The 15,397-nt window shown below is 42.2% G+C and overlaps 1 protein-coding gene across 2 annotated transcripts in view; it reads left to right on the top strand.

The window, feature by feature from the left end:
- LOC134353938 (protein phosphatase 1 regulatory subunit 12C-like) overlaps positions 1-15,397 on the top strand; it is a 77,332-nt gene that overhangs the window by 48,588 nt on the left and 13,347 nt on the right. For both annotated transcript variants that reach the window (XM_063062511.1, XM_063062512.1), the window contains 6 exons: positions 1,267-1,357; positions 1,818-1,961; positions 2,958-3,072; positions 6,199-6,332; positions 10,644-10,690; positions 14,765-14,876. In XM_063062511.1, the coding sequence (XP_062918581.1) occupies positions 1,267-1,357; positions 1,818-1,961; positions 2,958-3,072; positions 6,199-6,332; positions 10,644-10,690; positions 14,765-14,876 (643 nt within the window). The remainder of the gene's footprint in view (positions 1-1,266; positions 1,358-1,817; positions 1,962-2,957; positions 3,073-6,198; positions 6,333-10,643; positions 10,691-14,764; positions 14,877-15,397) is intronic.

The following is a 15,397-nucleotide window of genomic DNA, read 5'->3' on the forward strand; positions in this document are numbered from 1 at the left end:
TTCTGTGTGGCAATTAAGAGCATGTACTCACCAAGAAAAGTGAACTGAACTTCCTTTCAAAATATGGGAAGTATCGAGGATTTAACGGAAGTTGTAGTGGTAATGGAAGATAGTGATGCAGTGGTAGACTTCATGTACATTATTCTTGTCTCTGTAGTTTAGCTGTTCCGTGCAAATGACCCTACTGCAATAACTGCAGCCTTCATGTCACGATTTAGAAGTACTATAGCACACGTGGGTTAGTGGAAGGCAAACAGAAGCGGCCTCCTGCTGCATACTGGCTGATTATTGCTGCAGTCTGTGATTTGGTGGTGGATGTGGAGCGGGGCTCAGCAGGACTCCCTGCAGGGTGTGAATGGTGAGTTGTGCATGGTGAAGCAGCGTGGTGACACACACGCACACGGAAACTCTTGCATCATCTAGCATATTTTCCCATTCATTTCTTTTACGGTTCCAATTAAATTACATATATTAATTTTTTTTATTTTCCTATTTTAGTAATTTTTCATTAAAACAGTAAACTTATTGTGGCCCATTCAGAAACTGGTGGCCCCCGGTTTCTTTGTTTTTAATTGTGGCCCCTGTGAAATCCAGCATGGTCCCTTGTGAGGCCACATGGCCCACATTGATAACTCCTGATCTAAGAATGATTATTTCTCCCTCATCGGTGATCACATTATCATTGCAACATCCTTATTCCAGGATTTCTTTTATGCATTCTTACAATGGGTGTGGGCTTTTCAGCCTGAGCCAGCATTTAATTACTCTTCACTAGTTGCCATTGAGAAGGTGGTGGTAAGCTGTCGCCTTGAACCACTGCAATCCTTGAGGTGTAAGTACAGCCACTGTGCTGTGAGCGATGGAATGTTCCAGCGATGGTAGGTGATTTATTTCCAATTCAGGATTGTGTGTGGCTTGAAGGACAACTTCTCATGAACCTCCTCTGGACAAAATGTTTCATAAAATGTAACTAAACCTTCTAGTCATTGTTAATCGAGTTGAGTTACATAGCAGATGGTTTAGTAAAATGGGGTGAGGGAGGAATTATTCTGTATACTAGCCTCCTCATGGAAGCTATTCCCAGTGAAGGTGATTTTATAAATCATTGCCTATCTTGCCAATGTAGGATGGGCCAGTGTACTTGTACATGTACAATGTTCCCTCTTTTACCTGCAGACGTTCCTTCATGACCTTGAACTGTGAAACTATTGTTTCTTTTCCTCAAGGTGTACCGATTTATTAAATCCTTCGCCTCACTTTCTGTAGATTGTATCTTACCCCTGTACGTGACGATGAATCGGAATCCCAAAGAAAGGCACGATCACGGCACGCTCGACAGTCCAGGCGTTCAACGCAGGTCGGTGTTAACTTGTCTTGATAAGATAGGTTGTTTAATTGCCTCAAATATGACCATGTATCTTTATTGCTAAGTTATAGTTGCTTGTACACAGTTACTCCATTCAGGACACCATCTTAATCCCCAATATTGCCTCATGTTTAACTGGAGAAAAAAATTAACAGATTTAGTTAAAGAAAATGTGAAACAAATGCTTTTGCACATTTTGAGTACACTGTCCAGAAGTAAATTTTGGTCTAGTTTAAGAAATGGACCATACCCTGATTTTATTTTCACTGTTTGTCCTTGTGGGTTGGGGGTAGGGGGAGTGCAAGGCATTGCTGACAGATTATTTCCCAATAAGGTACAAGCCCTTCTCCCTGAATCCCTACTCGTTGTGTTTGGAATAGATCAAATTTCGGATGACTGTATTTCAGGGAAGAAACGTTTGTTCTAGATCTCCGTATCTTTTTGTTCGCAGGGTGTTACTCTCACTGATCTTAAGGAGGCAGAGAAGACCCTCGGTATTGCCACTGAGAAGAAGCCCCAGGAGCAGCTGGAAAGGAGGGAAGAAGTGAAAGAGAACGATGGCAGGAGAGAAAGGAGTTCAGTCAGTGATGACAAGGTATGAAGAATTGAGGTGGCTCAGAGCTGGCGGGGAAGACGGAAGCAAGTGCCTCTGACACAGGGAGTCTCAAACAAGGTGCATCAGTTTAAAACTTCAGGGCAATTCCAAGGCACATTATTTAAAACAAGACCAATGGGAAACAGTTACACAAGCAAAGGAAAAACTTGATGAAAGAGTATGGAATTGAAAATTTGTGGATGAAAATTGATAGATTCTTATACCAGTGTTAAAGTATATGAAACAAAAGTGGGTATTGAGATTAAGATTCAAATCAGCCATCAACTGGTGGAACTGGTCCACTGATACCTACCAGATACTGAACTTCTGCAAGTGTGGACATGGAGAGGATGTTTCCGATAATGGGAGAGTCTAGGACCAGAGGGCACAGCCTCTGAATAAAAGGATGTCCTTTTAGAACAGAGATAAGGAATTTGTCAGCCTTTAAATTTAGTTGTAAAATTCATGGCCACAGGTGGCTGTGGAGAACAAGTTATTTGGGTATATTTAAGGTGGAGTTTGATAGGTTCTTGATTAGTCAAGGAGTCAAAAGTTATGGGGAGAAGGCAGGAGATGGGGTTGAGAGAGAATAAATCAGCCATGATGGAGTGGTAGAGCAGACAAGATGGGCTGAATGGCATTAATTCTGCTCCCTTGTCTAATGGTCTAACATACTCAGGTTTAAAGAGTAACTATCACTCCTGCACTGCACATTTGGTGGGTGCCGAGGTGAAGATCTGATTGGAAACAGCTCACGCCAACATCTGTGTGTGCTGACAACCAGTGTATTTTATAGGAATTAAAATACATTGCCGTGATTTCTGATAGATGAATCAAAATATTTTTTAAGTTCTATTGTTTAATATTGATAGATTCTTGGACCGCCAATTGCTGGTGTGCTGACAGTTCTGATTGCTTCCTGTTATCTCTAAAGAATGGCATTTATTTTTGTTCTGCTCTCAAACCAAACCAGTGTTTTCTGTGCTACCCCTACAGGATGTGGCTAGTCGACTGAGACCCCTGGCCACAGACACTGTTAACTCTGGCTCCTCACTCACTTCTGCGTATTCCAGATATTCTGTTCCTGCAGCTTCTCAGGGCTCTGATAAAGGTAAAATGAAATCAGGCTAATGTTTGTTTTACAACAGGAAATGTTCTCTTCCCAGCTTGTATGAACCACACACAGGAACAAACCACAGAGGCTTTAGTTTTCCATGTGTTTTTAGAGTGACCACCGTTGTAATCAGGTTGCAAAGATGTCACTGGGGAATTTAGTTTGTAATGTAATGTAACTCCCAATGAATTGCTGTCGTGGAGAAAGTTTCCACTGTGTGACAGACAACCCATCTGTGCTATGAGTAAAGAACACAGAACATTACAGTACAATACAGGCCCTTCGGCCCACAAAGTTGTGCCGACCTTTTAACCTACTCCAAGGTCAATCTGCCCCTTCTCTCCTGAGTAGCCATCCATTTTTCTTTCATCCACTTGCTTTTCGAAGTCTGCTAAATATCCAGCCTCTGCCACCACCTTTGGTTGTGTATCCTCTCGCACCACTCACTGTGTAAAAAAAATTTTTTTTAAAACCTACCTCTGACATTTCCACCCCTCCCCCATACTTTTCTCCACTCACTTTAAAAATATATCCTCTCGTATTAGCCACTTACATCCTGGGAAATAGACCCTGGCTGCCCACTCAATCTCTGCCTCCTGGCATCGTGTACACATCTATCAAGTTATCTCTTATTCTCTGCTCCAAACCAAAAATCCCTACTCAACCAAGAAGTTAGATATTTGGCAGAGTAATGGTGATACTGAGCGCAGTATTAAAATGCACCCCAATATATCCCTTGAGTGGAAGGCGTGCAGTCCTAACTTGGGGTAGTCATTCTGATGGAGAGGTGCAAAAGTCAGTGTGTCCAGTAGGCAGACAAGTTAGTGAATGTCAAGGGGGTTCAAGCTAAAGTGCATCTATTTGAACACAAGGAGTATCACTTAGTAAAGTAAATAACTCGGAGCTTTAACACGGGTACGTGATGTTGTTGCCATCACTGGGACATAACTGATGAATGGACAAGACTGACAACTCTATCTTAGTGTATAGAATTTCACTTGAGACGGGAGTGTGGGAGAAAGTAAAAGCGGAAGAGGTAATGCACTGTTAGGCAAAAATTGCATTGCTACATTATTTAGGGGTGACACAGTAGCGTAGCAGTTAGCTTAACGCTTTACAGCACCAGCAATCTGGATTCATTCCCTGCTGTTATCTGTAAGGCGTTTGAACATTCTCCCTGTGACCGTGTGGGTTTCCTCCCACATTCTAAAGATATACGGGTTAGGGTTCGTAAGTTGTGAACATGCTGTGTTGGCGTCAGAAGTGTGGTGACAATCGTGGGCTGACCCCAGAGCATCCTCAGACTGTTGGTCAGTGATAGGAATGACACATTTCACTGTATGCTTCGATGTACATGTGACAAATAAAGCTAATCCTCTTTCTACTGAGGGAGGATATCCCTGAAGGGTCTCAGTTGAGACCAGATGGGTAGGGATCAGAATTTGCTGTTATGTTGCTGAGAGTGTAATTAGAAACTCCCATGAGCCAGCAGGTGTTAGAGGAACAGGTGTGTAGCCAGATACCAGACATGTACAATACAAAGTTATCATACTGGAGGATTTCATTTTCAAAAATATTAGTGTGAAAGGCTCAGTTGGGGGGGGTGGGGTTGAGGTGCCGAGGAGACTTTTTTTGGCACAGCTTGTAGATAGAAGAAAGGGGGAAGGAGTATTATTGAATGTTGGGGAATGTAGATCATGTAGAGGGAGTGTCAGTGAGGGAACTTTTTGGACATAGTGACAAAAATTCCATATATTTTTAAGTGGTTATGGAAAAGGGTAAGGATGGACCAGCAAGGACTTGAATTTGGAGAAGCCTAATAATAATAATAATAATAACCTAATAATAACCCTAAGCAGGGTGGCAAGGTGGATATATGTCTACCGAAGGAGGTGTCTGCCACTCCTTCCCTCCGCTAGCCTGCAGATCACCCTTGGGCAAGGTATAGCACTGTCTTATTCCACCCCCCACCCCCGATCAGAGTCACATGAAACCATGAGAGCAGATGGTGGTTGGTCATGTGAGCAGCTGGTGAATATCACAAGTCCTGGTTATGTGACTTCTGACACCAGGCAATCTCTGAAGAGTATTGATAATGACTGAAGTCACCCATCTTGTAAAGACACTGCCCAGAAGGAGGCAATGGCAAGCCACTTCTGTAGAAAATTCTGCCATGGACAATCATGGTGTGGGACCATGATCACTTATGTCATACAATACAGCATATAACAATGAAGATCTTAATCTAAAGGAGGTCTGGCAAAGATAGCTTACGGGTGTATCTACTCGCAGCAGATGACATTTGTACAGTAGCAAAACACTTAACAAGGCAATAACTTTTGTAAATTCTTCTCATTGTTTCCCATTGTGTAGATGTCGACTTACTGCAAGTAGATAGAAGTTATTTCTCTCTTTTAAATAGGGAAGGAGGTTATGCTCCAGCATTCAAATTTTGCACATATTTCAACTGTGTGTAGTTCTGGTCACCAAGCAATAGGAAGCATATAACAACACCAGAGAGGGTGTGGAGGAGATTTGCTGGGATATTGTTTGGGAAGCAGATTCCATTTATGAGGAGAGAGAGGAGAGGCTGGGTTCATTTCCCAAAATGGAGCCAAGGAGGTAGTCAGGAACATAAGACATGTAAAATTGAGGACTATAGATCAGGTAAACGGCACAGAACTTCTCCCCACATTGGAGGAAGATGAGACTGGAGGGCATAAAATTAAGCTAAGGAGTAAGAAATTTAGAAGGAACTATTTTCATCCTGAGAGTGGCCCATACCTGGAGTGCGCTGCATGAGGGAGTGATGAGGCGCTGACAGTGTTTTAAGTAGGGCCAAGGCGAGCATTTCAATCGCCTTGGCATAGAAGGCTATTGACCGAGTGCTGATCAATATAAGAGGAGACCAATCAACCCAGAGGTCTCCCTGGATCTGGTGGACCAAATGGCCTGTTTCCAAAATGGCTTTATGACTGATATTTATTTTCACTGATTTCTTTGGTTCCTCATATACCATTTAGGAGCAACACTATAACAATTCTGCAAATAACTAGTTTCTCTTGAAGCTTTTATTTATTTTGAGAGGGGTTACACCACGTAGACAGTTTCTTTCTCTTCCAGGCGAGGAGTCGGAAAGCAGCAAAAGGGAAGGAGGGGATGGCGACAATAACAGTCGGAATCGGATATCTGTGCGAGATCGGCGGAAAGCCAGGAAAGAACGCCGGTTCACTGGCAAAACAGATTCCACAGAAGAGGTGAGTACCAGGGAGGAGTAACTCTAAAGGGCTAATCAGAGAGCGCGCTGAATTACGGAGCATGCTTAGCTGGGCAACACTGGCTTGGGAGACCAAGTTTGCTGTGTACAGTGGTTGGAAGCTACTTCCAAAATATTTGCTTTCTACTTACCTGTAATTCTTGATTCTGAATTGTTGTGGGTACATAAATTATAACCCTCTGTGCAGTGGAAGAAACCAGAAGAGGTTGTTGTTCCCAGGGCTAGTAGGTTTATAGAAACTGTTTCTAAGCAATTAATCTGTTCAACCATTCTAGTTGCCCCCGCGCTTCTTTCTATTACTCCCCGTCACTGCATACTTTAAACCAACTTTTTATAATTTTGTTTACTTTGTATATACATGCTGATTTTATCCCACATCCATCCTTTAACCTCCAACTTTCTTTTTTTGTATAATTGTTTATTCTTAATAATTTTTGAATATTATTTATTTCATATCGCACCCTGACCAACACATGACAGCAAATCCCTAAAACACATAGATGTATATGGCAAATAAAATTGATCCTTGATCCTTTAAAAATGTAGAAGTTCAGCACTTGTTTATCTTGCCTGTATGTTGTATATTCATTTAACCTGTTCTCTGATGGTAAATCCTAACTTCACTGTTCTCTCCCCACTTCGAAGCTGAAAGCTTGGTTGGATTAATGTCCTTGCACTTGATGGACCCTGGCAGTCTGTGGCTGTTTGATCCATACAAGTCAGCAGTTAGATCACATGTACACGGGGAAGTTTCAGCACATCTTCCATGTTAATATGCTGGCTGTCTGTGTTGCCTAATGGGATTTAATAGCAAAGGCAGCCGTTAAACAGGAGTGTATCAATTGTTTAATGCATTTGCCTCCTTAGTAACAATGGTTGCACATCAGCTCCATGTTATTTCAATTTGATACCCATGGTGTTCCCGTGTACCTTGCACGGCAGGAAATCCACATGTCAACATGCATGATTGGGAACAAGAGGAGACCAATCAACCCTCAGTCCTGCTCCTCCATTGATAGTGACTGATCTGCATTAGTGTTTGCCCATGATAACCTTTCTTCCCCCTGCCTATTAAGTATTTCACATCTGTGCCTTAGAAGTATTCAGTCCATTTCCACTACCCTTTCAGGAAGAAAGATCCAAAGACTCAAAGCAGTTTGGCACAGACTGGATGGGCTGAAGGCCCTGCTTCTGCTTCTGACTCTGACTTTCTCCGGTTTTAAATGGGCGACTCTTTTTAAGCGGTCACACTTAATTTCAGATTAAAAGATAGCGGAGTACAGCATGGGAACAGGCCTTTTGGCCCACAGTGTTCCATCGAGCCAATTAAATTAGTAATCAAATGCCTAACCAAACATGATGTCCATATCCTTCCTTTTTCCTCACATTCATGTGCTTAACTATGAACACCTCTATCAGATCTGCCTTCACCACCAACCCAGGCATTGCACTGCAGGCACCCACCACTCTCTGCATTTTAAAAGAAAATCTTGCACGTTTCTGATGAACTTATCCCTTCTCACCTTAAACGCATGCCCACTCTTCCACAAGTCTCCTCACTCATCTAGGTTCCAGCAGGAAACAAGCGTAGTCTATACAAACTAGGGTATTATGTAAGAAAACCTTCTCTGAAGTATCTCCAATGCATTACCATTCTTCCTTGACAAAAGAGACCAGCGGTGGTACTCCAGGTGTGATCTCACTGAGTGATTCTGTAACCAAAGCATTAATGCCCTACTAGTCTGTTCATTTCCTCTAGCAATAACCAGTGACACCCTGTTATCTTTCCTAATTATGTTCTGCACTTGGATGCTGGTCTGTAGCAAATCATTTGCTAGCACAACACAGTCTAGCATTTGTTTGTGTTTTTTTTGTATTGTACCACAATGAAAAGTTTTGCATTGCCCACATTGGTCTCCTCTTGCCAGTTATCTGTCCACCAACTCATCTACCTCCTGCTTGCATCTTCCCAGATTGCTTTTTGACTCGGTGTCAACAGTAACAGCAATCATGCACAGCTGAAGTGCTATCATCCCATCAATTCTATAAACTGGTAAAGATATAGGCCAACTAGGGAAAGACCCTTTTGTAGAATCTTAGTCACACAGCACAGACACTAGCCTTTCAGCCCTCTGCTCCATGCAACTAAGATGCCCATCTTAGCTTGTCCTATTTGGCTGCCCATGGCAAATATCCTTGGACCTTACCTGCCCAACTGTCTTTTAAATGTTAATTATATGTGCATCAACCACTTCCTCAGGCAGATCATTCCATACCACCCTCTGTGTATTGTTTTAAAAAGGGTTTCTGTTCAAGTTTCTATCAAATCTTTCCCCTCGTTCTAGATTCCCCAACCCTGGAAGTACACACAGGACATTAGCATAGTGGCTAGTTGTGCCAACTAGTGATTGGGGTTCAATTCCCGCCGCTGTCTGTAAGGCATTTGTACATTCACCCTGTGACTGCATGGGTTTCCTCCCGCATTCCAAAGATTTGCGGGTTGGGATTAGGAAGTTGTTGTCATGCTGTGTTGGTGGCAAAAGTGTGGCGACATTTGCAGACTGCTCCCGGCACATCCTTGGACTGTGTTGATTGTTGATGCAAATGACACATTTTACTGTATGTTTCAATGTATATGTGACAAATCAAGCTAATCTTGTATAAAATCTATGCCCCTCATGATATTATGCAAATATATAAGATCACCCTTCAGTCTCCTGCTTTAAGGGGGGGGGAGGGGAAGTACCTGTAAATGTATGTGTGTATATATATAAAAAACCTCCCTACCAGCTAGGCAATCTTATACCCACCTCCTAGAACATCAGCTCTTATTTGCACCAGTGTCCTTTGTTTTAGCACCTTGCTCAGCAGCAGTTCTTTGGTGATTGCAATCGTCTCCAGTTCCTGCAAACATAGATCTATTTTATGTTGGCCCGTGACGACTTGTCTAGTTGCAGAGACAGTGGTAAGTTGTGGTATTGAAATGCAAGGAAATGGCCCGTCCTACAGATATCTTACTGTCTCTTGCTTCTACCTTTTATCTAATTGCAAGAGTAACACATACAAAATGCTAGAGGACCTCAGTGGGTCGGGCAGCATCTATGGGAAGGAACAAATGCTCTCACTTCCCACCTTCTCACTTCATTCTCCCCTCACCTGGCTTCACCTATCACCTTCTAGCTTGTACTCCTTCCCCTCCACCCATTTTATTCTGACTTCTTCGCTCAACTCGAAAATATGTCTATTTATTCCCCTCCATAGATGCTGCCTGACTTGCTGAGTTCTTCCAGGATTTTGTATGTGTTACTCTGGGTTTCCACCATCTGCAGAATCTCTCAATTGCAAGATTAGTCTTGGTCACCTATTGTGTCACCTGTTGGCTTTAATTTAAAGAATCACTTCACCACCAAAAAAAAGATTGTCATTTAATTCTGCCCACAAAACCTGTCTGGTTACTAGAGCAAGTTTCTGTTGTGATGGTTCCTGTCCATGCCTTTAGTTTAAGGAGTGTTTGTTTCTGTCATTCTCAGTGCATGAATGTCACTAGATTTTTCACAAAACTTTGGTGTCAGTTCAAGGCAGAGCTACTTTCAAAGGTTCACAGTTTCATTTTATTCAATGTACACAACTCTGAAATTCTTCAATTCTCTGGGTAGCCATGAAACCAAGAAAGAAAAAAAAAGCTGCCGATCATCAACCCCCAAATCCCTCCTCCCCATTAAAAAAACAATAAACAGAAACGGAACAGGCATATCAACCCCCAAATCCCTTCTCCCACACAGAAAACACACAAAATGTATCAGGCACATCGACCCCCAAATTCCTCTTCTCGCAGAAAAAAAAAGAACAAAAGTGATCAGGAACCTCCTGGGCCAGATTCCTGAAATTTCATGATCCAACATGTCCAAATCATTGGAAGCCATGATATCTGCGTGAATATTTTGTTCCTCGGCAATGACACCACTTGCCCTGACTTGTTCTCATAGAGTAGATGGGAGGGCTGCCTTGTATGGTTGGGGCTGAAGTTAGAACTGAGAAGGTTTGGTTTTAACCCAATCCCCAGACTATTGAAAGTTAATTTCCTGTTGTTATACATGTCTACTGCTTTCTGAGAGTGTTGCTTGTAAGGCCTTTGCTCTATTAAACAATATATTATTTAAAATGAGCAAAGAAGGGTTTCCCTGTGCTAAGAGAGCACAATATTATCGTCACTCATTGTGTAGAAACACAAGAGAGCAGACTGTTGGGTTTGTCTATTTAATACGATGTTTTCTGTGTTGCTGTGTTTCAGGAAGACAGCACAGAGCAGATGAACAGTGTGGATACTTCAGCAGACAGGCAAGACTATTTAACTCATTGACAGAACAAATTTAAATGATTCGCACAGCCTAATAGATTTTATCTGTGCTGCACAACAAATTAAACAATCTGTTCCAATTAAATGCTTAAAGGTGATCAGTTCCCCTGATTTCCAGCTTCAGTCATGTCTGTTTACCCCCTGGTCCTGTAGCAACAAACAACTGTTTGTCCTGTCCTCCATTGTGCCTCCTCTTTGGAACTCTCTCTAGTTGCCCTAACTATTCTTTGATAGTAATTTCCCCAGCTTGTTGCAAAGGTTGAACCTGTACAGATCAGATCCTGTATGTTTTCCTCACTGATCTAAGTGTACAGTTCGTTCAGATTTCATGGCAGTGGTAAAGGTGTGGTTTAAACAGCTTTATGCTCTTTATTTATTTTGACCATAAGACCATAACACATAGGAGCAGAATTAGGCCATTTGATTGATTTCATTATGGTTGATCCATTTCTCCCTCAATCCCATTCTCATGCCTTCTCCCTGTAACCTTTCACACTATCACCAATCAAAAACCTATGAACCTTTGCCCTAAGTACACCCAATGACCTGGCCTCCACAGCCACCTGTGGCAATAAATTCTACAGATTTGCCACCCTCTGGCTAAAGAAATCCCTCCTCATCTCCATTCTAAATGGACATCCCTTTATTCTGGGGCTGTGCTCTCTTGCCCTAGACTCGTCCACTATAGAAAACATCCTCTCCACATTTATTCTATCCAGGCCTTTTAACATTCAATGGGTTTCAATGAGATCTCTTCCCCCCCCCCCCCAGTATTCTTCTAAATTCCAGCAAGTAAAGGCTATCATAAATAGCTCCTCATACGATAAGCCTTTCATTCGTGGAATCATTCTTGTAAACCTCCTCTGAGCCCTCTCCAATGTCAGCACATTGGAGAGGTACCGTTCACAGTACTCCCCAAGTGAGGCCTCACCAGTACCTTATGAAGCTGTAGCATTTCATCCTTGCTTTTATATTCTAGTACTCTCAAAATGAATGCTAACATTGCATCTGCCTTCCTCACCACCGACTCAACCTGCAAATTAACTACGAGGACTCCCAAGTCCCTGGATTTTTGAATTTTCTCCCCATTTAGAAAATATGCTTTTATTCCTTCTCCCAAAGTGCATAACCATACATTTCCCGACACTGTATTCCATTTCTTTTAGAGATACGGTGCCGAATAGTCCCTTCCATCCAACGAGCCACACCGCCCAGAAACCCATCTATTTAACCCTAGCCCAACTGAACTCCGAACTCCGATGACCCGAGCTGTAACAGCATCACACTAATCACGATGCTACCTATACAGTCCCGTGCTGTACTAGGATTAAGAAAATCTAAATAATGCTGGAGATTGGGATAAAATAAAGCTTGAATTTATAGAGCTGAATTCTTCGCACATGTTGGTCAGAATTCATCCCAGGGAATTTACATTGTGAGTCATGCATATGAGCCCAACTGGAGCATGGCGAGTATTTCTGGATACTATCCTCTACAAGTGATGTCCTTTACATGTGATGGAAGGGGCAAAAAAGAATCGCTGAAATGGGCACTGCTTGAACATCTTCACTCAGAGGGTGGTGCAAGAGTGGGATGAGCTGCCAGCTGAAGTGGTGGATGCCGGTTCAATTGTATTGTTTTTAAGACAAGTTTGGATAGGTATGTGAATGGGAGGGATACGGAGGGCTAATATCCAGGTGCAGATCGATGGGCTAGGAAGAAAAACAGGTTGTCACAGACTAAATGGCCTGTTACTGTGCTGTAGTGCTCCATGATTATACAATTGACGAGAGTCTCATGTTACTGCACCTTGGAGAGATATGAGTTAGAGTTTCTGACAGAGAATTGGATACATGCCAAGAGGGGAATCTTTCAAGGCAGCGATGAAAGGGAGCAAGTGGTTCTGAAGAACCACAGGTTGTCCATATGCGTTATCATTCCATTATCTCCACTCTTTTCTGTTTCTTTAATTTGTTCGATCCAATTTGCAATAATGACATAAGCACATGGAGATTCTGCAGATGCTGTAAATCTTGAGCAACACACGCAAGGTACTGCCAGGTTGAGGCTACTCTCAGGTTGGAGGAGCAACACCTCATCTGGCTAGCCTCTAACCTGAAGGCATAAACATTGATTTCTCTAACTTCTGGCAATTTCTCCCCCCTCCCCCTTCTCTTTTTTACCATTCCCCATTCTTCCCCCCCCCCACCTGCCCATTGCCTCACTCTAATGCCCCTTCTGCTTCCCATGGTCCACTTTCCTCTCCTATCAGATTCCTCCTTCTTCAGTGCTTTCCGTTTTTACCTATCACCTCCCAGCTTCTTACTTCATCCCTCACCCTTCACCTTCCCCCTCACCTGGTCTCACATCACCTGCCAACTTTTATTCCTTCCCCACCCACCCACCTTCTTATCCTGGGTTCTTCCATCTTCCTTCCGAATCCTGATGAAGAGTCTCAGCCCGAAACGTCGACTTTTTATTTCTCTCCATAGATGCTGCCTGACCTGCTGAGTTCCTCCAGCATTTTGTGTGTGTTACACAATAATAACATGGCTTTGATTGAACGGTTCCTGTTCATAAGGTATCTGCAGAAACTCATCCAGCGGGGTCCTGTGCTTCATGATTAAACCTTAAAACAAAAAGAGAAGCCAGGTACCACAATGTCAAATGTCTTTACCTGCAAGCCCTCATTTCTTACCTACAAGACTCTGAAATGGGCTATATCTTACATTGCCATTCTAACATTGTCTGGCCAAATTATGAGACAGAAATGAGAAATATTTTAAATAAATGTGTTGCTCAGAAAGTAATGGATGCCCGGAATGTGCTGCCTGATATGGTGGTAGAGGCAAATACTTTATAGAGACTTTAAAAAGACTTTTGGATGGGCACATAGATGTAAGGAAGATGGTGGGATATGCACATGGTGTAGGTAGGAGAGATTAATGTTTGGATGTTTTTGATTTGGTTTTTTGCTGGTTCGGTGCAACATTGTTGGCCGAATGGCCTGTTCCTATGCTGTCCTCTTGTATGTTCTACTGTCTTCAAATTGTTGTGAATACCAGGACGACTAGGGCTTCCTAGACTCTGAATTTCTGGTGGTCATGTGGATTGAAGGATAGGACGGTGAGATACAGGTACACTTGAGTGAGGACTAAGTTTGAAGGGCTAAGTAACCTATTGTTCCTATGATTATGCAGGTTTTGCCACAGTTGAGAAAATCTGGGTAGCGCAATAACATAGCAGATAGTGTGATGCTTTACAGTGCCAGCTGTAAAATCAGGGTTCAGTTCCTGCTGCTGTTGTAAGGAATTTGTATATATTCTCCCCTTGACCACATGGCTTTCCTCCCACATTCCAAAGACTTATGGATTAGGGTTGGTAATTTGTAAGCATGCTTCCTCAAATGACACATTCCACTGTATGTTTCATGTACATGTGACACATAAAGCGAATCTTTATTCAGCATCTGACAAGGGAAAATCCAACAAAGGTCTAACTTCTCATTGTCTTTTTGCTGGAAATCTAACATATAGCTATGTGAGGACATCTATAATGACCTCCTATAACTAACCAAACTACCAAGAATAAGTCACTGTTCATGCATGATTTACAACCATTTAGATATGTGTTTGAAAGCACCTGATGCCTTCAAAATTGTACTTCATTTGGAAAACAACCTAACAGTAATCTGACAAAAAATTACAAAGTGTGGTCTAAGCTAGCTGGGCAGTCATATTGCGTTTCCATTCTGTCATGGAATGGTAACTGCTCCAAAATCAACTTCAGCAGCTTTTCTGTGACAGAGAGAACATTCTACAACAGCTGAGTTGCATTGAAATCAACTTGCAGATCCTTTCCCATTCCCATTCATGGCTGAAGTTCTAGCCTAGAACAACGGGACTTGAATTTTGGTTCAATTCTGTGTTTATCTGTTTTTTTCTGATGTTCTAAGTCTTAGATATATGTTTGATCCTGCTATAAATAGTAGGTTAGAGCTTATTTCTGGTGGCGACCGATGAAAACTAAAGTAATCTCCTCTTGGTTGGTGACAGATCTAGTTCAAGTCCGGCCGACCAAATAAGTGATTGGACTCGGGACAGAATTGGAACTTCCACTCATCGCAGTGCAGGCGTAGTGACAGACAGTAATGGTGACTTCAGGAAGGTAATAATGGGCGAAGGGTTTAGATCATTGTTACTGTCTGTGTGTGAATGTGTTATATTGAGCATTTCAGTCTGGGTGAACATTGATTGTACAGTTGCCAAAGATGATTAGCGCAATCACAATCTGAACAGGTAACTTTAATCAAAGTATGTACAATATATGTTACCATAAACTACTTTCTTGCAGACATTTACAGGAAAATAAAAGATTACAATAGACTTTATAAAAAATTATACATAAAGAATTTCAATTTTTAAATACAATTAAGAGAAGATAGTTGAAGCACTGTAAGACATTGATGCTGGTTGCAGTCCTGCACAACGTTCACATAGAATGAAGTTCACAGAATTTGATCATAAACACTGGAGACTGGTGTTTACTTTAGAACTGCCTCAGTGTTGGTCACAAGAAATGCACGGCCAAGAAGGTTCAACAAATGGTGATACGAAGAAGAGCAAGATCACTGTAAAATAAATCGTGTTGACATCGGGGAAGCAGAGTTTCTCATTTGGGCACAGATG

The sequence above is a fragment of the Mobula hypostoma genome, chromosome 11 (assembly GCF_963921235.1).
Source record: "Mobula hypostoma chromosome 11, sMobHyp1.1, whole genome shotgun sequence".
In the NCBI taxonomy this organism is placed as follows: Eukaryota; Metazoa; Chordata; class Chondrichthyes; order Myliobatiformes; family Myliobatidae; genus Mobula; species Mobula hypostoma.